The 24,608-nt window shown below is 56.5% G+C and overlaps 5 protein-coding genes across 5 annotated transcripts; 3 read left to right on the forward strand and 2 right to left on the reverse strand.

The window, feature by feature from the left end:
* Window positions 1-4,226: 4,226 nt before the first annotated feature.
* MFIFM68171_05946 (Bacilysin biosynthesis oxidoreductase bacc) lies at window positions 4,227-5,384 on the forward strand (the record flags this gene model as incomplete). The annotated part of the gene is made up of 2 exons (XM_071061366.1): window positions 4,227-4,591; window positions 4,655-5,384. The coding sequence occupies 2 exons, from the start codon at window positions 4,227-4,229 to the stop codon at window positions 5,382-5,384; spliced, it is 1,095 nt and encodes a 364-aa protein (XP_070917467.1).
* A 2,127-nt stretch (window positions 5,385-7,511) lies between these two features.
* On the reverse strand, window positions 7,512-10,512 carry STE20 (signal transducing kinase of the PAK; the record flags this gene model as incomplete). Its single annotated transcript, XM_071061367.1, has 4 exons — window positions 7,512-7,613; window positions 7,686-8,020; window positions 8,088-9,432; window positions 9,484-10,512. 4 exons carry the CDS (start codon window positions 10,510-10,512, stop codon window positions 7,512-7,514), a joined length of 2,811 nt encoding a protein of 936 aa, XP_070917468.1.
* Window positions 10,513-14,710: 4,198 nt separating this feature from the next.
* MFIFM68171_05948 (RNA binding effector protein Scp160) lies at window positions 14,711-18,679 on the forward strand (the record flags this gene model as incomplete). The annotated part of the gene is made up of 3 exons (XM_071061368.1): window positions 14,711-16,641; window positions 16,692-17,650; window positions 17,706-18,679. The coding sequence occupies 3 exons, from the start codon at window positions 14,711-14,713 to the stop codon at window positions 18,677-18,679; spliced, it is 3,864 nt and encodes a 1,287-aa protein (XP_070917469.1).
* Window positions 18,680-19,575: 896 nt separating this feature from the next.
* On the reverse strand, window positions 19,576-22,796 carry MFIFM68171_05949 (uncharacterized protein; the record flags this gene model as incomplete). Its single annotated transcript, XM_071061369.1, has 3 exons — window positions 19,576-22,076; window positions 22,135-22,529; window positions 22,585-22,796. 3 exons carry the CDS (start codon window positions 22,794-22,796, stop codon window positions 19,576-19,578), a joined length of 3,108 nt encoding a protein of 1,035 aa, XP_070917470.1.
* Window positions 22,797-23,399: 603 nt separating this feature from the next.
* On the forward strand, window positions 23,400-24,406 carry MEU1 (S-methyl-5-thioadenosine phosphorylase; the record flags this gene model as incomplete). The annotated part of the gene is made up of 2 exons (XM_071061370.1): window positions 23,400-23,430; window positions 23,511-24,406. 2 exons carry the CDS (start codon window positions 23,400-23,402, stop codon window positions 24,404-24,406), a joined length of 927 nt encoding a protein of 308 aa, XP_070917471.1.
* Window positions 24,407-24,608: the final 202 nt, after the last annotated feature.

Below are 24,608 nucleotides of genomic sequence, written 5' to 3' on the forward strand. Positions count from 1 at the left end.
ATGAGGGAGGCGCACGAGGCAATGGCTTGGTTATCTTTCCGTACTCTGGCCGATTGCGTCTGTTCTGTCCGATGTGATGGGCGTGTGGATCAGCCCGTCCCAGTCGTCGGAAACGACGGGCCAGGCCGGGGCGTCATGCTTGTCGAGATGTGCGTATCGTAATGCAATGCACAGCGAGGATCTTCCAGCGGCCGCGAAGGAGGCAGGCCGATCTGTACGACCTATGCCAAGGGGGGTCTCCTTTCCTAGGGGGGTCACGTATGCGTCATGATACCTGCAGTGAGCTTTCAGACTTTCAAAGTCGGAGGTTCCAGACCCGGCAATCTGCTATGGTCTCGGCCTCAACCAGGGGCTCCCGTTCTTGCTGGCGCAGTGCAGCGGTAAGCCAGGCGTCGTTTAAAGGCTGCGCGATGCGCACCAGAGACAAGCGGGCTGCAGAAAGATGACGATGCTGACTTTTGTGTGGTGTGGTCCGAGCTCGGTTCGCCAGGGGTAGTTTTGCCGTGCCTGCCCAGCGGTGGCGACTTGTGATGCTATCGTGAGATCTGGGGAAGCAGGCTTCGATTGGTAACGCGCCGTTTTGCTTACCGAACTGCTGGAAATGCGGTTGCTGCGGTGGCGGCTCGCTTGAACGCGGGAGCGACATCGTGGGCCCTCCTTGGCGCGCTTGTGCGTCAAACTCAATTTCTGGCTTGGGATGATCGGCTCGAGGCTCTGAGAAGCAAAATATTGGCTGTGGAAAATACAAAGATGAAGGGCGGAACGGGTTGCGCAGCACCTCATAACAAGACGCTGTCGAGAGGGAGGCACGCTCCTTACGGCGTCTTCTGCCAAAAATTAGAGCAGAGGAGCTGGCCAACACCTTCAGAAGGGGTTCCGAAGTGCTGACCCACCCCGCACGCACACGGGATGATACCCCGGTTGAGGGGGCGCTCGAGATTCTGGAATTTTGACAGGGGTTTGCTCTTTGGCGGGGCGCTCTTTGACAATTGATATCCAACGCCTCCAAGGAAAAAATAGGAGACGAAAAATTTTTTTTGAGCCGGGGTCATCCATATGTGTACACGTACACTTGTCAAGTTTCGTGCAATCTAGTTTGGTTTAGGGGTTTGGGCCATTGGGTTCAACCACACCGAGGGATGCCGCGTTTGCATCTCCGGACGCTACCTCAGCCGGCTACTTAGCAGTCTTGCATGGATGAGCAACTGACAGTGGGGACGATGCTCATCCTCGACGGGTCGCCCGAGAGACCACAGAGATAGGATAAGTGACTAGTATAGGAGGACGAGCGGGGTAAACTAGCCTTAGGGCGCCTGCGCGTCTTGCATCGTGGGCAGCTCGACGGCGTGGTTGGACGAAAAGCGGCTATCCTGCCCCCTCCCCGTCGAGGTTTTCCTCCGATGAGCGGCACGGAGATCAGCGCGGTGCTACGCCTGGTGCGTTAGAAGCGGTTCGAGATTTTGATCCAGCCGCATGGATTCTCCATTAGCTTGCAGGTGTGGTCCGCGTCTCGCGGCGCAATCCCGTGGTGGATGCTTGCCACCCACCCCGGCCCTTGCGTTAGGTGGGGTCGATTTCAGAGCCACCCCTGTCCTTCCCCGAGTCAAGACCAACCATGGAGGTTCGGGATTCGGAACCAGACACTGAGGGGTGGCACATGACCATCAAGATTCTTCGGATGCTGACGTGCATGATTGGGACTCAGGCCGCGAGGAGGCCTTGTCTGCGCACAGCTCGGTGTCCGAACACTGACTGAGTTCATTCCATGACTGGAGAGAAATCCTTTGCCGTCCTCACACTGATACCGTTATCTCCGGGAGAAACTGAGTTTGTTTACCCCTAATTGCAACGTACATTGACGGGCACCGAGCTATGTGGAGCAATTACGAACAAAATCTGAGTTCCAAGTTAACCTGTCGGTGTATCCTGAAGTTGCCCACCCGGAGGCAAGCCGGGTGGAGAGTCAACGTTTTTTTTCATGACACGTCTTCCAGGGCAAACTGGTTTCATACTAGCAATATTCTCCATAAAGTAATACGTCAAGAATATGTACGTGTATGTACATACATAGTACTGGATGTCAATCGGCAAAGTCAGCAGGACGCCGGGTAGCAACTTCGTGCCTGGCGTGATAATTAACTTGCTGCGCGCTGTCTGCGGATGCCAGCGTGCCATCCCCGCTAATGCAACTGCAGCACCCAGACAGAGAGACGCGTCTCTGAGTGAACAATATGTATGCAGGGGATGCGGCAGAGGAATGTACACTACACAGCTGTTCACCGCTTCACTGAAGCTGGAGGACAGCCCTGATTCGAGCTCAAGTTCGAGCTCTATTGGGCTCTTTGCGGATTTGATAGCAAAGGATGGGAATTGGCGAATCCAGGTTCTCCCCCACGCGCTAATCCACCACATTTCGTTTCGCTTGCCACGATGCTGGGGACTGCCGGACGCGCCTCCCTGCATTGTAACCCATGCACCGCAGCGGGTCCGATTCCGTAATCTGAGAATAGAATGACAGCGACCCCACCAAAACTTGGCGCATAGTTTGGCCATGCACCATGATGGGCCACAAACAGAACAGTGATGGGGGGTTGCAGCAGGCAATTCGTCCTCGGAAACCCAGAGAACGCTCTCGCCGTTGCAAGACCGGTGTGCAACGGGTGGCTCGTATCATCGGATGCTGTCTCGCGGATCAGCTCGAGCCAAGCCCGCAGACAAGACTTTGTCGAAAGTGTGATGCACCCTCTCGAGGTGCGTCTGTGGAGCGCAAATGGACCGTCCAAGATGGCCTGGCTTGCCAGCCCTGTTCCCCCACTTCCCCAGTCGAGTTAAGCGGCTGCGACAAACCATTGTTGAAACACCAAACCACAGTCGCAATTACTTGCCGTTTTGGAAAAGCCCCAGTCCAGGCGACATGGCCGCGCTCCACGCTCCGCGGTCCGGAGTCTGGCTCGCTGCGCTCTTTGTCTGGCAAACTGGAAATTGCTGCTGGTCTTGTGACCTGTCTCTCAATCTCTGGGTCCCACAGGCACGCACTCACCGCTCGCAACCACCGCATCGGCGCGTTCGGGTCTTACTGTGACAGGAGTGATCCTGCCAGAGTGCCGAGTAGATAAATATCTGGCCAGCAGTCGGTAGGAGGACGCTCGAGTTGTGAACAAAACCACATCGGACCAGATAATCCCGTCGCTTTTTTTATTTTACTTGTTTTTTTTTTTTTTTTTTTTTTGCCGTGTCAAACCGACCGACAAGACGCCAATAAACAGCAAACGTACCTGTATGTGACTTCGTACTCTCCGCATCAATGGCCCAGAGCAGTGCGTGCCTTGGCTTGGCTGGGTGGTGGGAACCAAGAGGTTCTAGCAGGAACTACCGGCCAATGCTGGCTTCTCGCGCTCTCCGCAAATAGAGATACTTGGCCAAGAGACTGGGACCATTCTTTATCCCATTTCTCAGCGTCTCATTGAGCAATCGCTCTCGCCGTGCGACGTTTGGCCTTGTGTTTGCGTGTGCCGCTCCCAGAAGCGTCCAGACCCCAAGCTTATCTCCAGCCTGCAGCAGTTTTTTCTACAAGTACCTGTAAGCACATCCGCCGCTGGACCGCTTGTGTGCGTGGAGACGCGAAGATCCGCAGCACCCAGCACCCAAGGATTGCATTGCATCAAAAAAGAGCGATCTCGACTCGCCGCCCGCCACCGTTCTGGACCCCGCTAGAACGTTCGCCTCGCCCAACATCCGGTTCTGGTCCTGCTATCCCATCCGGCCCCGGGTCCTCGAAGCCTTCCGCCATCCCGCTTTCCCTATAAAGCAAAGAACCTGACGGTTTCCCCAGCTGTCAGGTTTTCTCATCAGCCGAGCAGTTTTGTGGTCGCTATTGAGGAGCCCAGGTACCTTCGCCGTACCTTGAAACCCTTCTCTCTTTCTTACACGCCTGCTCTCGAACACCCCTCCTAGAGGTACAACAAGCTCGCCTTTGTTGTCTACATTTGAGCCTCTGCTTTCCCAGCCCATACCCGTTCGTCCATTCACTTGGCCGGCGTATTACGGTTCACCATCTCTTTGGTCGCCACACACCTAGCTCCTTCACCGAACCTACGCGGTCGCTTTGGAGCATTGTTAAAAGTCTGACAGGGCACGCTGCTTCTGCCACATCATCCTCGGACAACCCGTCGTGTCCGAATTGATAGCCTGCACTAGCACTTCCTAGTCAAGAGGAAAACGGAACAATGGCCACTGTTGCACGGACTGCCCGCCTGGCCCCGCGCCTCGCCGCCGTCTCCCGCCGTGCCATTGCCCGCGCACCCCGCTCGGTTGCCCAGCGTGCCGCATTTTCGGTGTCGGCTGGCCGCATGAAGTCCGAGGTGATCAAGGAGACTGAAGTCCCCGTCTCGGTCTACAACCCCGACGCGAAGGGCGTCGCCTCGTCCACCTCGGACCACTTCAGCATCCCGGTCAAGAATGGCTCCCGCGTGCCGACGCCCATTGCCGAGGAGGAGGATGCCGTCTCCCCGCTGGAGGAGAAGGTCTACAGGCAGATGCCCCGCACCATGCAAAGGATGAGCGTCATGGGCAAGGTCATCATCATCACTGGGTAAGCTTTGGCCCGTGAATTCGCACATGCGCACTATCCGACAGGCTCTAACACACGGCATAGTGGTGCTCGTGGACTAGGAAACCATATGGCCCGTGCTTGCGCGGAAGCCGGCGCCAAGGCGATTGCCATCTTTGATGCGAACCAGGATCTCGGCGATGAGGCTGCTGCCGAGCTTCACCACAAGACAGGCCTGCCGGTCTCGTTCTTCAAAGTGGATGTCCGTGATGGCAATGCCATCAACGCAGCCGTCCAGAACGTGGTGGATCTCTACGGACCCCCTGACGTGTTGGTTAACTCGGCCGGTATTGCCGACTCGAACATCAAGGCCGAGACTTACGACCCGGCCATGTTCCGCCGTCTCATCGACATCAACCTGACTGGTTCATTCCTGATGTCGCAATCGGTCGGCCGTGCCATGATGGCCGCTGGCAAGCCGGGCTCTATCATTCTCGTTGCCTCCATGTCTGGATCCATCGTCAACTACCCCCAGGAACAGTCATGCTATAACGCCTCCAAGGCCGGCGTCATCCAGCTGGGCAAGTCCCTGGCCGCCGAGTGGGCCAAGTACAATATCCGTGTTAACTGCATCTCGCCCGGCTACATGGACACCGCGCTTAACAAGGTCCCCGCCCTCGACGCGCAGAAGAAGATTTGGAAGTCACTCACCCCTCAGGATCGCCTGGGCGCCGTTGACGATTTGAATGGCCTCTGCGTCTTCCTCGCTTCCGACGCCTCTGGCTTCATGACCGGCTCTAACGTCATCATTGACGGTGGCTACACGCTCTACTAATTTGAGACATGCATCTTCGGCTTTATGGAATACCCTATAGACGGTTCGGGCTGCGTTTTCGGAATGACATACCCCAAATAGACCGTGTCTATGGTGGGAACGCCCTAATACTGGCTGCGGCTATGACAGCGCTTTTTACTACGTTGAGATTTCGGTTTCAGGTCAAGGGGAGCTTTTATCCTTAAATTCGGCTTAATGGAATGGCGTCGAGCGAGATACAGTCATTCAATGCAGGCAATAGGTTTTCTTTTGCTTGGGAGTTGTGCATTTCACAAAAGGATGGGCGACTCGGGTTCGCTGGCTTTGCGGGATTACCAGACCAGGCTGGTTATTGGTTATGGTTAGAAGCAAAAAGCTTTCAACAATTAATGCAACCTCATGACAGACTTCTCGCCCGGATAGTATGATTTGAAATGATGGGATGTGAAAACAACGGCGCCTTGTATCACCTATACCTCCATCCGAGATCCGTGTCCTACGTAGGTAGAGTTAATCACCCATGGGACAGACGGCAGAAAGACAACGCGCGGGACAGACCACGGGATGGTTATATTCGAGAAACCTCCGTTTCGCAATCCAAAGACCACAGCGGTAGGTGAAACCATTCCTAGCGCGGGAACGGAGCATTCTCAAAAACGATGGTATTAAGATGAGGTAATCATATCCATCGAGACTTGACCAAACCTGATACTACCTTGCCATTGATGAGCCACTATTATCCCCTAAGGCGTGTAACACATTGTAAAAAAAAAAAAAAAAGGGGGGGGGGGGGGGGGGGGGGGGGGGGGGCAAACCTGAGATGCCGTCGCAAAGTCCTCCCAAAATCAGGGAGCAAGAGAAGAGCAGAGATTATCCCATGAACAAAGTCAAGTTTATTCCATTTCTGCTCTTCTTCCTGCGTCTCATGCGCTCGATGCATGCAGCGGCATCACTTCAACCAACCACATCATGGAAGAGGACAAGCAACCAACCCCGTTCCTAGACTCCCACGTTTCACAGCGTCACCAGGTAGTGCAGCCCGGCATTGCCGGCAAGAGCGGTCGGTAGGCATGTATATATTCATATATAAGTATTCCTACCCAGCCTCGAGGGGAAAACAGAAAACCAAAGCCCCCTTTTAAGTTACTTCCTCCGCTCACTCACTCACTCGGTACTATTAAATGGTAGTGTAGAGGTTGGGGGGGGGAGAAGGGGGAAACGAGTTCGTGGCGCCAGCTGGATCTGTGTCTCCTCCAGTCATTCCCATGCGTCCTACCGCCAATTGCCAAAGATGAGACCAATTTGATGTATGAAACCCACCCCGCCATGCATGATGCCGCAGAGCCACGTCCCCTCTCATCACCATCCATTCAGTTCAGTATTTCCGTTTCGTCCTCCTCCCGGCCGTGGGATAACAAACGACGGGTGCGTAAGTAGCCGCTAGCGTATAGCGTACGCGAACCTTGGAAAGTAGTAATACTAGGAAAAACTGTCTTTAGACAGCATCACTGATTTGGATCCGGGTGACGTCTGACTGATCGGACGGACGGCCCCTCCCACCATCACCACCACCACCACCACCACCACCACCACCACCACCACCACCACCACCACCACCACCAGCAGACATTCTGCCCACATGATTAGGTGACACATGACAGCAGATGCTAGATTCAAGCATGGACTCGAGACGGAGAGAAAAGAAAAGGTAGAAGTCAGACGACCGCCTCATCGATCGTAGTGGTTTTCCATTCGATTTTTGAAAATAAGGGAGGGGGCGGTGGGTGAAGCTCCCAGAAATTTTCAGATAAAAAGAAAGGACAATGCACAAATGCCGCCTGCCTGCCATGACAACAAATTTCAAGTTCAAGTTGTGCCGAAGGAAAAAAAAAAAAAAAAAGAAGAAAAAAAAAGAAATTCCCCACGGGGACAGCCAAATCTTCCACAGGAATTCCCCAAGATTCCCACAGAGGAAGTGTAAGAACGCCTCCCACCCCCTACCTCCGCGGCGGGGCATATATGAAACAAAGACCCAAATATCGCTAGATTGATTGACTTGATCGATCGGCCGACCGGTATGCCCAAAAACCAAAAAGGCAAGAAAGACGAGGGCGGGGAGGAAGAAGCAAGCTTGAGTTCTTCATTTCATCATTGCCCCTTCCGAGCCTTTTCTTGGGCTCTTGCTTCCCGCGCAGCGCGAACGAGGGGTGCTAATGTCGACAGCTCGACGCATTGCTTCATAAACTCGTGCTGTACAGGAGGATAAAGTATCAGTTACCCGCCAAATACATCAGGGGAGGCAGGAAAAGAAGCAAAACTTACCCTCAGGAGATCGTGTGCGCTCGCGCGCTTCTCCGGATCCACCTTGAGCGCAAAGTACAAGAAATCGCGGAACACGGGCGACAGGTCCTGCTCGTTCTTGATTTGCGGCGTGCCGTTGGTGGCAATCAGCCAGAGCGCCCGCAGCGGCGACTCGGTCAAGTACGGCGGCTCGCCCTCAATCATCTCGATGGCCATAATGCCCAGGGACCAAATGTCCACCTTGCGACCGTACTCCTTGCGCGTAACCACCTCGGGCGCCATCCAGTACGGCGTCCCGACCATCGTCGTACGCTTGCTTTGCGCCTCGTTGATCGTCGCACAGAAGCCAAAGTCAGCTACAAGGACAAAAGTTAGCAAAACTCGACTAGTGTGCGGAAGAGTCAAGGCGGGAAGAGCACGTACTCAGCTTAATACTGCCCTCCATGCTGAGCAGAATATTATCCGACTTGATATCCCTGTGAATGACGCCCTTCGAGTGTAGGTGTTGCAGACCCCGAAGTGTTTCCCTGCAGACCGACGCAATCTGCCCCTCGGTCATGATGTTGAACGTGACGACGTCGGTCAAGCTCCCGCCCTCCATAAACTCCATCACGACCCACAACTCCCCTCCGCATAGGTAGCTGTCAATAAAGTTGACAATGTTGGGGTGCGAGCTCTCCTTCATGACCAGAATCTCGTTGATGATCAGGTCCTTCTTCGGTTGCTGCTCCAAATTCATCTGCTTGATAGCCACCAGCCGGTTGCTCCCCCTCTCGTAACCAGTGTACACGCCTCCGGACGCGCCCTGGCCAATCTTGGTGAACCCCCGGTAGATCTCGCGCGGATCGCCCTCGGAACATATCCTCTTCAGAGCGGCGACCACGTCTACGCCGTTGCTTTGCCGTGTCCTATGTCGCGGCCTCGACCCGGGTTGCGCAAGCCTAGTTTGTGCTTGTTGCATCCGGCTAGCCCCGTTCACGTCTCCTTGCTGTAGGTGCTGGTGTTGCGAGGATGGCGGGGTCGGTTGCTGCCTCTTGCTCGCCTGCCGCCCTAGTTGGCCGCTCATGGCCGCCTGCGCCTGCGCCATTGCCTGCTCCTGCTGCTGCTGCATCAGTTGCTGTTGGTAGGTCGCGGTCTGGCTAACGGGCGGTGCAATGGACGGCGACGGTTGCGAGGCTAAATACGGCGATGCGCCAGTTGCTCGTGAGTTGGACCTCGACCTGTGCTCTTCCGGTAGCATTGGCACATTGTCCTTTGCGGGGAGATACGAGGGCGAGCCATCGTCACCGAGCGGCGGCATGCCGATCCCAGAGTCTTTGGCGGGGTAGGGGGGCTGTGCCCTCGACGCCAGGCTTGCTGGAGGTTTGGGAGCTGGCCGGCTGGGCATTAGATTTGCATCCTTCGCGGGGAGGGAGGGTCCTTTGGGGACCGGAGGGGGCGCGCGGGGATTCTCGAAGCTGCCCTCATGGGTGACGTTGGGAAACCTCGGACTTGCGGGGGGGCTGATCAAGGGAGATATCGAGCCGTAGCCCGACGGCATGAGCCCCGGGGACACGAGAGTAGAGGCGGATGACGGAGTGGTGGAAATAGAGCGGAAATCCGCCGCCCGGGCGTCGTGGAACTTTTCTAATTGCTGATCTTCTTGGGGCTTTTCTTGGGTTTCTTTGTAAAAAGTCAAGACGTCGACGAGGATTTGGGGGTGTTCTCGTGTATCCTTCTCTGTGATGCCGCTCTCGTTGATTAACCGCTGCCATTCCTTGGGCAACCCCTTCGACTACGTCAGTAACCGGCATCGGCTAGAGGCAACGAAGCCACATACCGTAAATTGGCCTGTTGAACTGTCATATCCAACGTGTGTTACGTGGACCGGGTTCTCTGGCGCTGAGATTAACGGTTTCTTTGGCGATCCCACCAAGCTGTTCATGAAACCTGAGAATCCCGATTTCTTCCTGAGCACGCTGGGGATCTTGCTCTCCTTGGTCTCGTCCGAATAGCGCTTAGGCGCCGTTACTGCCTCCATTTTGGACGCGCCAGCCTTCTCGCTCAGAATAGGTAGGTCGCTAGCGGGGAAGCTCGCCGACTGACGGAGGGGAGGGGGCGACTGTCCCATGGCCCGTGTTCCGTAGTTCGCGTGCGACGACTGCAAAAGTGCAGAGCCGGGCGGAGTCGGGCTGTTGCTGCTGCTGCTGCTGCTGCTGCTGCTGCTGCTGTTGTTGTTGTTGTTGTTGTTGCTGTTGCTGATGCTGCTGCTGCTGCTATTGTTGTTCCTGGTAGTGGTGGTGACGGTGGTGGTGGTGGTAGTAGTAACAGCGGTAGTAGTAGTGGTGGTGATATTGTTTTGCACAGGCGTTTTGGTTGCCTCAATGCGGTCGAGGATCGCTGTGCCGTCAAAGGGGGCGCCAATTAGTTCGTCCGAAGTCTTGGTACTGAGGGGTCGCAGGGCATCCGCTAGGCCGGGATATGACTGCTGCGCGTCGGGCCGGGCGCGCACGGGATGAGGGTGCTGCGACTGGGTAAACAGCGCCGTAGACTCGCCGCCGGAGAGGGGGGGCGAAGTATGCGACCGGGCTGCGGGAGAGAAGGCGGACGAAGGAGCGGCGGCGGGGAAGCGTGACGAGGACGAGTCGGACGCGTTTGATCTCGAAGTGGGAGTCCTAGCGGGAGGGGCGCCGGGGGCCCGCTTCAAGCTGGACGAGCTTCGTTTGCTCCCTAGAGATCGGGCGTCAACACGACCATCAACACTGACACTGTAGACGGAGCTGGAGTGGTGGTGGTGGGCCGACGGAGGCTTCTTGGTGAGCCTGCGACGTTGTGAGGTGCCGGAGGAAGTGATCTTCGGGCTTTCCATGTCACGGCACAAATCTGGGGAGGCAAAATAGTAATAATAAAAAATTCAACACATACGTCGGAGCCGGACAAAGCAACTTGGGAGGATGGGGTAACTAATTGAGGCACGGAAACGAGGGTCGCAGAGTGCAAAATTGCGTTTTCTGACCGTTCGTACCTCCTGCTTGATCTCGCCCTCTGCTTGGCTCTCTTGCTTGGCTTCCGTTCGAGGTGGCCTTCGCACACTGGCCATCCGTCTGTGGTGGGGCCGGCCTGGGTTGACACGCCTGGCTAAAAAGTCGCTTGGGACTGCCGGAGAGGCACAGTGCGAACGCGCAGCCGCGGGTTCCCGCCAACGGAGCTAGAGACGGGGCCGGGAACAAGGGGTCTAGAAAACGGGCCAGAGGGACGACCCCAGATCTCCTCCCGCAGCGTTTCTGGGCGCTGGCCTCTGCATCCATCTGCGCCTGGGCGGCGACAGCTCTCACCACATGGGATGGCAAACGGAATTTGTGACCCGATGCGGGACGAGCGCGAGAACCCTTCGCGCGGCCAAACCTGAGTGGTCAATCACGCCCGCACTCCACTGGCTGAAGAGGCCCGATTGAGGAATCCAGCAATGCCGCACCACTGCACCAAGAGCTCAGACGTTTTCTTCCCCCTCCCCACGACGGCCTGCCTCGGCGTTTACACAGCTTGCCGCATTGTTTCTCTTTTTGTGCCTTGCTGCCACGCATACACAGCAGCAGTTATATCTCTTGCCCCTCCTTGTGTACCAGCATTGGCAGCGCCATCCGATCATCAGGCCCGCTCGAATCGAATCATTCTCTCGCGCCGTCGTGAACTGGCAGGGCAGTTGTTGGAAGAGAGCACAGCCCAGCCAAGGGGATTGGTGTGGGGCTAGCCGCCTTGCTGGCCTTGGAGCCAGAGCGGGATGAAGGGATTGGCAGTGGAGCGACGGCTGTCTCGCTGACGGAGCCGGGCACAGTGGGAACTGGCGGACGGCATGGCAAACAGTTTTCCGGTTTTTGTAGGCGCTTGTGGAGCAGATGTGGCGTCGGGAGAACGAGGACGGCGTCAAAACCACATCCCATCGGCCCCTCTCAGCTTTGAGGTTGAAAAGAAGAGATGTCTAATACAGTGCCTCCGGACCTACTCGGCGTTTCCCAGCCCGTTGACACAAGCAGCTAAAAAGACGGGCGATCGACGCGGGCTGAGGACCTAGCACGCAGTAGCGTGCCAGTTGCCTCGCATCTGGACCCCACCGCCGTTGAGGGCCGACTAGAAGCGGGGCACGGCTCGGGCTGGCCAAGTTTCTTCGTGATGCACTGGGTTCAGGCCGGGTCAGGAGCACGATGGTGGAAGAAAGGAGGCGAAAGGAGGCGAAAGGAGGTGACAACCCGAATGACTTACTCGCATCAGTGTCTACGACGTCACCGAGACCTGTCATCCCCCATTTTTCGTCTCCGGCAGCGGGTGGTTCCACATGTCTCGAGCTCAGGGATAATAGAGGGTGCTGATGAATTCTGCAGGCAATTAGGGGGTTAACATGAACCCCCTAACCGAAGTGTAACCTCACGAGAAAAGTCGAAAGCGAAGCTTCGAGAGCTCGCGCAATGACTTCATGATGAACCGAGACGGAAGAGACAGCCGGCTTTACTCCAGTTTTGTCCAGCTTCTACCTTGCTTGGCGGGACGTCCACAACAGCTGTCACCCAGAAACCATCAAAAAATGCCAGAGCTGTCGAAGCTGAGCTTGCTTTTGCTACCCGACCCGCGCTTCTCTTTCCATATTAACCCATATGCACGACCGGCAGCACTGCCTTCCCTGGGTCTCCGGTCGGCTGCGAGAGGTGCTGAAGTCCATGGTGGTGGGTAGGCAGGGTACCTACATTATCGGTCAATGCATGGAAAGCCGCAATCAGGGCCGACAGGGCATAGCACAAGGATTCGGTTTGTACAGATTACAGGACCTGTAATCGCCACCATCAGGGCTCTACTAGCGCTGGTTTTCTTGGTTAGTATCCCGATTAATGCGACATCGATGAACGAGAAATCCGTGCGTTCGATTCATCGCAGGGTCCCGCAGTCTCAACTTTCTTCAGCCGCTCGTGTCTCCAAGGATTGACGCGCCGATCCTGTCTTGATTCGCGAACGGCTGCACACGGCTGCATCCCTTTGAACTCCCCTTATATGTACTGTATCCTAACCCCAGAGACAAATCAGCAAAAGCCGAAGTCAGCAGTTCCAGTCTGCCGCTTGCAGGATGCCGTCTTGTTCTCTGTCTCAAGGACCCGGTCTCTGACATGCAGCTGTCGTGCAACTGACGCGGTTGGTCCGTCTTGCACTGCCGTGATTCCATGGACCTACTTGCTGATGGATCTCGAACTTGTCAATCAATGCTGTCGCCCTCTGTTCAGTTGACCGGCAACTGAACTTTCCGCGCCGTTTCCCTCTTTCCAAGAAAGGCGTTTCCCCCTCCCTCTCAAGACTAATACGATAAGCCACAATCCCGCGCGAGCCGATAAGAGCCAATGCCGAGCGCATCCCATCTCAACGGTGCTGCGTCGTGGCCATTCTCGAACCGACACGCGGCCATATCTGTGGCCGACTAGGGTCGTTCATGTGCTGCGACCCCGAAGGCAGACACCTAACGATGCATGATGAGAGAAGTTTGCTTCTGCAGCCGCGCCGTAGCCGGTTTGCGCCTATTTGGGGCTTGGGGCTCGAGACGGCATTTTCTATCCCGTCCATCCTTCCAGAACCCCGGCGGAAGCTCAAGAAGGCCGCGGGACGTCAGAAGGACGATTGCATAGCAAGAGTGAACAGAGGGACCCTATTACCTACATCCCCTACGACGCTAATTAGCCAAACAACTTTGAACGGACGGAGATTGAGTTGGATTTTTTCGAAAGACACGGTAGGGTATCGACGGTACTGGAGCTGGACGACCCGAGCAAGCCGGCGTTTGCGCTAAGGCTGAGGTGGCCGAGTACAGTACCCTGGGTCTCATGCACATCCTTAGTATATGTCGTCGCCGTACCTGCAGGTGTTGCCATCGAACCACGATAGTGTTTCCGGTGTTGCACAGCACATTTTTGCACCTGCGGTACACCGTCTTTCCGCCGCGTTGGCGGCTTCAGTTGGCCTTTTGTCTCTACTGAATTCATCCCGAACATCTGCGAACAATACGTGAAAGCTTCGACCAGGTATGTAGAGGCATCAGCCTCACCAACATGACCAACTCTGCTTGCCCGTACTGGGCCAGCGGGGATACAAGACGTCACCTCTCTTGGTCTCTTGCCGTCTACTATGGCCGTCGTGGTCCTGAACAGGTGTTTCTGGTGTTGCTACACTCCGCGATTATTAAATACCCCAGTGGGCAACTTTTTTTAACACATATATATATATATATATTTAAAAAAAAAAAAAAAAAAAAAAAAAAAAAGGTCCTGGATTTGGATTTCGACCAATATCAGACTCGAGGCCCAAGTTCTCGACTCCAGCGACCCACAAAGCAATTGTTGAGCCAACAGCTGCAAACTCGCGGCAGGGAAGGGTTTGCCAGTCCCTGCAGGTCCGGCAAAACCCATGCGGGGCAGCCAGTTGAACGCAACCAAGCCACCGACCAGGGGCGTCCCCCATGCTGCCAAATAATTTTTTGGTGAAGCTTTGGGGAACGGTCCGTAGGCCGTCGAAAAGTCACTCCGCTCCTGGCACTACGAGACCCGGTCCAGAGTTAACTACACTCCGCCGCTTGTCTGGCCTTTTCTCTGTGCTGCCACGACACGGCCGTCGCACTGCTTTGTCGCCCCCGTTAACATATATTATCTCTGGGAACCCAATTCGTACGCAATTCCATCGCGCATGATGTTCTAGACATCCGTCAGCTGCTTCCCAGACTTCTTTTCTTCCCCGTTCTTGACCCATCCATCGCTGAGCTCTGCGCCCTCACCTGGACCGCAACGGAGCGCTGGCCTTTTACGTTGCTCGCCGCTCTCGCCTCACTTAATTCTACTCCTGTTCAGAAGGCGTAAGTTCAACCGCTGGAAGCCTCTCCCCGCATGCCAGGCGCTCGCTCGGTATTCCGGCAGCCGAGAGTTTTTGATACCGTAACCTAACATTTTGTGTTGAACTTGATAGATCGAGCAGACGTCTCCTGATTCTCCACCTCACAACCCCTTGCATCGTATCAATTTATCGATAAGTTCTCTGTCATCATGGCCGACAATACGACTGCCGAGCCGTCCGCTGCCAGCCAGCTCTTGCAACAACATGCCGCGCACCGGGTGACCATTGAGGATGCCGCCGACGAGGACCTTCCTTCCAAGCCCGCGGCGAGCACGGAAGCGACTGGTAGCGAACCGACGGCATCCCTTCCTAGCAAGGGGCCCGAGAAGCAAAAGGGCCAGGACGCGGCAGGCTTGGCCACCCGGTCTCACGAGCTGTTCCCCGAACTCGGCGGAGCTGCGCCCAAGCCCGTGACCGTCGTTCCGCCTGTCTGGGCTGCGCGGGCCAATGTGAATGGCAAATCAAATGGCACCAGCCCGGCCAATGGCACGCCGCCGACTTCAGGGCCGCCGTCGGGGGTCTCTACACCAGCTCCCCGGGTTGGTCCACCGAACCTCTCGATTCCGGGGCGTAATGTCGAGTACATGCTTCTTGAGCCTCACCACGTGCTTCCCAGGGCTCAACTGAAGCGCCCTCTCCCAGATATTGTCAAGGATTTCAATCGCAAATCACGGGCCCTGGTCAAGGTCACGACCCAACCCGACGGCAAGTTCAGGGTCGAGGCGACTGGCCCGCAAGAGGTCGCGACGCAGGCGCTCAAGGATTTTGTCAAGCTGATTGGCACGAAGCTGACCACAAAGGTGACCATCCCGCGCTCCGCCAGGGCCCACGTCATTGGCAAGGGCGGCTCTACGATCAAGGCGCTGCAGGAGAAGACCGGTGCGCGGATTCAGATGCCCAAGGTCGAAGAGGGCCAGACACCCGTAGAAGATGACGACGATGGCACGATCGACGTCATCATTGAGGGTAATTCCCAAGAAGCCGCTGCAGCCCAGAATGAAGTCCTCAAGATCGTTGGGGAGCGCGCCGGCAACGTCAGCACACGGCTAAAGGGGATTCCGGCCGAGTTTTACCCCTTTATTGCTGGTCCGAGGAACAGCTCGATCATCAGTTTCGAACAGGACAAGGGAATCCAGATCCGGGTACCTCCCTATCAAGTCTTGTCGCCGCAGCCGCCTGTTATGCCAGCTCCCGGCCAGCGCCCAGAGTTCATGCCTGCGGTTGATAGTTTCATCCAGCTGGCCGGCGAACGCGATGCGGTTAGGGCCGCCCGCGAGGCGATTGAGAAGCGTGCCCAGGAGCTCCGTGAGCAGCTGATGATGGAACAGCTTTCGATCCAGCGGGGTCGTCATCAATTCATCATTGGAGAGAGGGGCATCCCGATGGATGAATTCTTCGAGGATACGGGATGCACTATCGTCATGCCAGTCGACGAAGACGACGATATGGTGACAATTATCGGCCCCGCTGACCAGGTTCAGACCGGCTTGGAGAGAGCCATGGACCTGGCCATGAACATGCAGTGTTCCAACATCGACATTTCCCGCTTCCACCGCCAAGCACCCGGCGGCGCCGCGGTCCATGCTCGCAATGTCACTCGCTACCTCCGCCAGGTCAAGGAGATTGAACGGCTGGAGAAGCTTTATAATGTACACTTCAACACTCCGTTTTCCGACCAAGGCGCCCTGCCATGGGAGCTTTACTCGCGTGATGGCAAGAACGCCATCAGGGCGCAGTCAGAAATCAAGGGTCTTGTGGACGCTCACCCCCCGGCTCGTATGGTTACCGTTGCTGTGGACCCCTTCTTCCACCAGTACATTCGGAACGAGGTGACACCCCAAGTCAGACAGGATTACGGCGTTCGCTTGGTCGTACCCGATCCCTCGGAGGCAGATGCTCCTGTCTTGTTGGTGTATGAGGGAACCTCGGCCGCCGACTCTTATCAGATTCCGCGGTCACAGCCCAACCAGAATGAGATCAACGAGATGCGGAAGTGGCTGCAGGACGCACAAGCTCACCTACTCGGCTTGATCAACCAGCAGGAATCTCTCTCCTCGACGGCCATCGAAGTGCCCCAGAAGTAAGTCTAATGCCGAATCTTCAAGCGAAGATATCTAACATGTAATCTAGGTACCACGACAAGCTCCGGAAGTTCATCAAGAAGGAACAGGAAAAGCGGCCGGCCAATCAGATCCCCGTTCGCGTGTCCAGTCTCGGCACAACGGTCAACATCCGGGGCCCCAGCTCTGCCGTGGAATCCCTTGCCAACAAGTGCTTGGAGTTCATCGAACAGGAGAAGCAGGACGAGAAGGAGCGTGGCTTCGTCCTAGAATTCGAATTCCCTCAGAAGTTTGCCAATCATCTGATCGGCAAGGGCGGAAGCAATATCCGGGATCTGCGTGACAAGTTCGACGTCGACATTCAGGTCAATGACGGCAAAGTTCAGCTGAAGGGGCCCAAGGCCAAGGCCGAGGCAGCCAAGACTCACATTAACGCTCTTGGCCGTCAGCTGCAGGATGAGGCGACTCACATCCTCAAGATTGACCCCAAGTTCCATCGTGAGCTCATTGGGGCTCAAGGCAGTCAGATCAACCGGCTGCAGACCCGGTACAAGGTTCTTATCTTCTTCCCCCGCGGCGCAAAGAACGCCAAGGACGACGAGTCTGTTGCCGAATCCTCCAGCGATGCCGGAAAACCGCGCCGTCAGCAAGCCGCCGACGAGGTTATCATCCGCGGTCCTAAGCGGGGTGCCGACGAGGCCCGCGATGAGCTGCTGTCGCTTTTGCAGTACCTAAAGGACAACTCGTTCACGGCTACTGTCACAGTCCAGCAGAAGCAGCTGCCTTCACTGATTGGTTCTGGTGGCGCCGTCCTGGAACAGCTCCGACAGGCTACGGGGGCCAAGATCGACATCCCGAGCGCCAAAGAATCGGCCGACGCTCAAGTTGAGATCCAGCTCAAGGGCACCAAGACACAAGTCGCTGCGGCCAAGAAGATCCTAGAGGAGAAGAAGGCTGTCTTTGACGACACCGTCATCAAGACCATTGAAGTAGATAGGAAATACCATAAGGCCCTCATTGGCTCGGGCGGTAAGTCCACGCATCGCAGACAGCACTCGCTTAGCATAGTTGCTAATGAATGCAGGCGCGAACCTCCGCGACATTGTCCTCAAGGCGGGCGGTTCCGACGATCGGCGGGAACTTGCACGCACCATCCAGTTCCCCAAACAGGATGCCGACGGTAACACCATCAAGGTGGAGGGCCGCACCGAGGTTGTCGACAAGATCATTGCGCAGATCCAGAGCATTGTGGCGGAACGAGAAAGCCAGGTGACCCAGGTGCTGGAGGTGCCCGTTGAGAAGCATAGGTCCTTGATCGGCCGTGGCGGCGAGGTGAAGCGCAATCTCGAGGCTCAGTTCAAGGTCTCGATCGATATTCCGCGACAGGGTAGCGGCCAGACCGCTGTCAAGATCATCGGTCAGTCGGGCGATGTCGAGAAGGCCAAGGCTCACATAGAGAGCCTTGTTCAGGAGCAGCAAGGCGAAACCATCCAGATCCCACGTGCTCTGCATCATGCCGTGTCGAACAACGGTCAGATTTTCCGGAAGTTCCGGAACGAGTACCAGGTCTCGGTCGACCACGCGGGCCAACGTATCCCAGAGAAGCCTGCTGCTCCCGCCAGCACGCGGGCGAATGGCGACGCGCTTCCTCTGATCACGGATGATCCTGAGGCTACTGCCGACGCGCACTCGTGGAAGGTTGTGGAACTCGCGTCGACCGAGGAAGGCGAGATCCCCTGGGTCCTCCACGGTTCGCCTGAGAATATCGAGAAGGCAAAGAAGGCCATCGACGCCGCCCTCGAGCAGGCTCGCAAGCAAACCGCTGCCGGATACCTGATCCTTCCTGACCCGAAGACGTACCGCTACGTCATCGGCCAGGGTGGTAGCAAGGTCAACACGATTCGTAAGCAGAGCGGATGCAGGATTAACGTGCCTCGTGGCCAGGCCAAGGGCGAGGCCATCGAGGTGGTTGGCACAAAGGAGGGTGTGGAGAAGGCCAAGGAGCTGATCTTGGCCGCTGTGCGGGAGGGCATAAACGGCAGACCCGCACGAGAGTAGTGCCTTGCATCTCTGTAATCAATAACTCATCCTCCCCTGTTGCTTTGATGGGACTTGGACATTGGGAGGCTGGTACTTATGACAGAGAAGGGAAAAAAAAACATACATGGAAATAAATTGCGGAAAGGAAAAGGGTTTGCTTTACGGTTGCTCAGTAGAGCCAGACAAGAAGAGAGAGGAGAGGGTATGTGTATCGCATCCCTGGGTCTAGGCCCTAGTATTCATTGTTTTTCAGTTTCCACAGCTTGATCTCTTCTGAACCCTGTCGTTATATGTCGCCTACGATTTCTAGCTACGTAATTTGTTTGGGTGTTTTTGCTGGGGCTCATTGAGGCTTGGAATGCTTGTATATAACATACACGGCGATGTGGGCGGTCCTAGTTCCTTTTGATAACTAAGTGCTCTCTGCTCTATTAGCTCTCTGTGCCCCTCTCTTGTTCTTCTCTCTACCACTTCTGCCCCCTTTTCTCCCATCCGCTTTCGCAACCCTAGATAAGCTAAGCATGAAAACCTTGTGAAGCATGATAGTTGATCATGAAGGGGAAAGAAGAGGAGAAAACAAAGGGCCAGTAGAATGGAGAGCGGGGAATGCATTTGGCTGTGAGCAAGCAACAAATAGCAAGCATGCTAAGATCTTTGAGTAAAGTTGTGTCTGGTGCCTCTATGCTATGCCAATAACCGCCGTTTTGAACTCCTGTCCCGACAATGCAACAGCTAATATACCGTTTCCCTAACCGCACACAACCCAACACACGCGGGTATCCCCGCCCTGCTTCCATACTCCTTTCTCCCAAGATTAGAATGAGAATGTTACCTGCCCCCGATACATCTCAACAAAAGAAGATCATCACCCCAAATGGCTTACGCTACACAGCACCCAGACAAACCCAACAAATCTACATAAAATCATCATCATCTTCCTCCTCCTCCTCCTCCGTCTCATCCCCGTCCAACCGCTTGCCCATCGCCAACCGCGCCGCCTCGTCCGCCAGCGTGATGATATCACGCAGTAGTTCCTCGGGGTGACTCCGGCTACCCTGCACCGACATCTCGGCTTGGATCGGCGGCAGCGTGATGGCGTGGGTAGCATTCGCGCCACTCCCCCCGGCGGCGGCATCGCTAGCCCCACTGCTCTCGCTGCCGCTACCCCCGTGGCAATGATGATGATGGTGGTGATGGTGGTGGTGATGATGGTGATGGTGATGGTCGGGATCCGCCGCCGAAGAAGAAGCGACTGTGGCAGCCGCAAAGGAGGGTAAGTTTCTGCTGATGGAAGACGATGAGGAAGGATCTGATGTGGCGGGGGTTGCGGAGGAAGAGGTGTTCGAGGCCACCGGTTTAGGAGGTTGCTGTTGCTGTTGTTGTTGCGAATTGCCACGCGCTCCGCTGCCGTCGGGCGCCTTGACCCTGACCTTGACCTCGCCCGCGATGCCGTCGATCCGTAGCGAGGTAGTCTGCTGCGCGTCGGGCGTCGGGGCTTGCGACGGCCTGATATTGGGTGGCGGCGACATGGCAATCAGTTCGTGCAGGTACTTCTTTGCCTCGTCGGACCCGTCCATGAGCCATTTCAGGCAGATCTGTACCCTCTCGCGGGCGTAGCGGTTGTAGTCGTCGTACACGCAGCAGTTGAGAAGGCTGATGACGCCGTTGTGGCGTAGGATTTGGGCTTGCACCTCCGGATTGCCGGGGCTGCTGCGCCCCGGGGGCGGCTGGAGCAGGCCGGCTAGGATGTGCAGGATCTGCCCTTTGATCCCCGCCCAGGGGTACTTGTGCGCTGGCTCTTCCTCTATGGGACGAGCCGGCGCTAGCGGGTGGTCTTCTGAATCGTAGCCGTGGTCGTGGTCATCGCTGCTGTGGTTGGTTTGCTGCTGCTGCTGTTGTTGCTGTTGTTGCTGCTGCTGCTGGCGATTAGCCGAGCGGGCCGGCAGCTCAACCATGGGCTTCTTGGGCACGCCCGCCTCCAGACCCTTGAGCAGGACAAGCAGTTCATATGTAGCTTCCCATTTGATGAGATACTGCCGTGTCTCAGGAAACTCGTTCACAGTTGTCAGGAGCTCGAGAAATTGCTGGATGCCGTCCTTGGCACGCTCCATGTCCCAATTGTCCACCGGAAAGTCGGCTGGGTCGCACAAATCGTTGCGGATCTGTGCCTGGATGTGCATCAGCGCGGCGCACTCTGGCACGATCCTGCTGCGGAACTGGATAAACAGGAAATGGAGTAGCTTGACGTCCCGTAGGTGCTCTTTCGAGTCGGCGGGAGGCGGGTCGTTGTTCCGGGCACGAAACATGTTGTTGACGAGCCTTAGGAGAACGGTCTGAGCCGGGGAGATAATGTCCTTGGGGATACGCAGCGACTGCCAAGCGTATGGAATCAGAGCGCTGTGATGAACCGCCTCTACAATCTGGGTGGTAAGTTGGAAGATGAGCGACTGTTCGCTCTTCTCCCAGACGGCAATGAAGACGAGAATCTCCCTCAGCAGGCTCCTGCCGCATTCAAGTGCTAAAAACATCCTGCATCTCGTCTTTTGGAGATTCTCTCCAGCCCTGCTCAGCGCCAACCCGGCATTGTCGAGGATGCAGGATTTGACAATCATGTGCAACGCTTCGATCTGTTTAGGGTCTAGAATATTAGGCACCTCGGTTAGAAGGCCGTTCATGGGGCCTTCGCCGTATGAATCGTCGTCGTCGATATCCTCTTCCTCGATCATGTCGTCGTTGTAATCGTGTACGTAGTGACCACCGTCTTTCCCATCTTGCTCCCCAGAGCCTTCTGGTAGGGGCACGCCCTCGGCAGAATGAATAGAGCCCTCGTGGTCCGCAGTCCGATACGAGTGGGCATACCGGTTGACGAGATTGGCCTTGCAGTTCTCAGTCCTCTGTTGGGCAAACTCAACCGTGGGCATAGGGACAACCCAATCATCGTAGTTGGGATCCCGCGTCTTTAGCCACCATGTATCGACTTCCCTCGACACGCGGCCGTAGGCCTTGTCCTGTTCAAACTTGTCGGGCTCGTCTTCTTTCCACTGCGGAGCGATCTTGACATCGTCATCCATGTCGTCTGCTCGCACACGCACCGTTCCTTCGGGCAGCCAGTTCCAAGCCAGCGGAGAGATACAGGGCAGGCGCCCTGGGGGCAGTTTCTTGACTGCTACAGTCTCTTCATACTCTGTAAGAAGCTGCCTCGCCTTGTCGCAGAACCTCGAGTTCCGCTCAAACCAGTTCTGGACTTCGGTTTTGGCGACGTCCGGCCGGAACTCGCCATACCCGCTGCCGTCCGGGTCATCGGCCAGGGCATCGTCATCGAACAAGACAGTAGACCAGAAAGCCATCTTGTTCCGATCATTCTTGGCAATCCAGTTGTGAGCTTGCTGCAGACAAGTCACGAGCAGCTTCTTATCTAAAACATCGCGTCAGCTGAGAAGGGTGCAGCAGTATGGATCTCCCAAGCAACATACATAGCTCAGTAATCTCGCTAAGCTTGAGCCGGGCAGACTCCTCTAGGAAATCTCCGTCATAAGCCTTACTAGTGACGTTGATGCAGAGGATGATGGTCTGGTAGAGCATCTGATCAAACTGAGCGGCAGCGCACAGGTCCTGGGGGATCTCGGGCTCGGGCACAACAAGAAGGTTCCTCGCAACGTGCATGAGCTTGATGAGGAGTTGAAGGTCTTCCTTGAGCGACGGATAATTCTTAGTTATCAGTGCTGTGCTCTCCTGGGGTGTCACGCCCTTATCGGGGTCGTTGAGGCTGGCTAAAGGTCCGATGGACCGGGTGGTCAGGCTGGGGATGGCGGCCGCGAAGTCTCTAGTGAGCCATATCCAGACCTCGACGCTCCTGGATAGCGTCTCTCTAACGAGGCGCATTAGAAGCTGGGAGGCACGCAAACGGCGAGGATGTGTCTTACCTGACATCTTTGAGATTGTGCGTCTTTTCTAGCGTTCTCGAGATGAACTTGGTGACATATGCCATGGTGCGGGGGCCAATAGCCGGATCCAGTTTCAGCCACCCCTCAAAGCAGCTCATGGAGGATGTGAAGCACAGCTCTTCGATAGTCAAGGGGCGCCGACCGCTCGCCGGCGGAGTGGGCATGTCAGGGGGAAGCGCGGTAGACGCCATGGCGGCTTGCCAGGCCAGGAGTTTCCCCCCCGTCACTTGCTCAAATAAACTTGTTCTTGAGTCCCGCCGCCTGCGCTGTTATCCTTGGAGCGGCAAGCGGGAGAGGAGGCTCAGTTCTGCAAATTAGGGTTGCTGGTTGATTGGAGCGGGGTAACAATGGTCGACGAAGTGAAGCTTGCTCCGTATCCAGGTGCCGTGGCAGAAAACTGGCCGATATCTAACTGAGAAACGGCGTCAACACGCTTAAACCGTTTTAGTCGTGAGTTTGTCGAAGTTGAAGTGTTTTTACTAATTCAACGGGCCGTTTGGACTTGGGACAGAACAGGTGTGGCTGGAGGGGACCTGCCGTTTTACCAGCCTAACTGCATCGGGATCTAGCGTGATCAAGACCCCGGCCCAGGCAAGGATGGACCCGTCCATAATCGAACGTCGTCGCAACGGCGGGGTAAAAGAAATCCCCCTCGGCCCCTCCAAAAATTGCGCGACGGCGCTGCGAAGGGGGGTGAGGCAGGGGACATTTCCGGACACAACTACAACCCACTCTCGTGAGCATCGATCCTTGGAGAAAGCCAAATCTCGGAGCCGGAACCCCCATTGCCCACCATGACCGTCGATCTCCCCGATCACTTTGACAGTAAGCCATTCCCTTCCAATCCACTCCTCTCCTCGTCCTCTACAACACCACAATCGCTAACCACGACCGCCTGTCTCCAGGACCCGTGCACATCGCCGTCATAGGCGGCACCGGTCTGGGCAAAATCGACGGCTACACGCCCGTGGCGGCCCTGAACCCGGTGACCCCCTGGGGCGCGCCGTCGTCGCCGATCCTCATCCTCGAGCACGCCGGCGTCCCCGTCGCCTTCCTGGCCCGCCACGGGCTGCACCACCAGCTCGCCCCGCACGAGGTGCCCGCGCGCGCAAACATCGCCGCGCTGCGCTCCATCGGCGTGCGCACCGTCATCGCCTTCTCGGCCGTCGGCTCGCTGCGCGAGGAGATCAAGCCCATGGACTTTGTCGTGCCCGACCAGATCATCGACCGGACCAAGGGCGTGCGGCCGTTCACCTTTTTCGAGGGCGGCGTGGTGGGCCACGTCGGCTTCGCGGACCCCTTCGACGCCGGGCTGGCCAAGGTGGTGCAGCAGTGCGCCGCCGCCATGCGCGGCGACGGCGTCCGGCTGCACAGCGGCGGCGTCGTCGTCTGCATGGAGGGCCCCCAGTTCAGCACCCGCGCCGAGAGCAATATGTACCGCGCCTGGGGCGGCTCCGTCATCAACATGAGCGCGCTGCCCGAGGCCAAGCTCGCGCGCGAGGCCGAGCTGGCCTACCAGATGATCTGCATGGCGACGGATTACGACTGCTGGCATACCACCGAGGATGTGGACGTGGCCATGGTCATGAAGTACATGGCGGCCAACAGCGAGAATGCCAAGCACCTGGTGGGCGCTGTGCTGGACGAGCTGTGCAAGCAGGAGAACAGCGACCTCGTGTTGGCCAAGCACTGGGCGGGGAGTGCCCAAGGGGCAGTCAAGTTCATGACCAAGCCTGCGGGGCGGGATCCCGAGGCCATGAAGAGGGTTGAGTATCTGTTCCCCGGATTCTGGGATGAATGAGGCTGCAGTTGCGCTGTATTTCCAAGGTGTTTGGATATCTCTAGAGGGAGCAGTTCAACTAGTATTTTTGGCGCCAATAGACACGGCAAACGGTAGATAGACCTGGCGGTGTAGGAAGACATAGACCAGTTCAGCTAATCACCCGAAAAATCCCAGCATATCAAACAACTGTCTTGTTCCTCTCCCACGCTCAGCGGTGCAC

This window comes from Madurella fahalii (assembly GCF_045866475.1).
Source record: "Madurella fahalii IFM 68171 DNA, scaffold_3, whole genome shotgun sequence".
Lineage (NCBI taxonomy): Eukaryota > Fungi > Ascomycota > Sordariomycetes > Sordariales > Madurella > Madurella fahalii.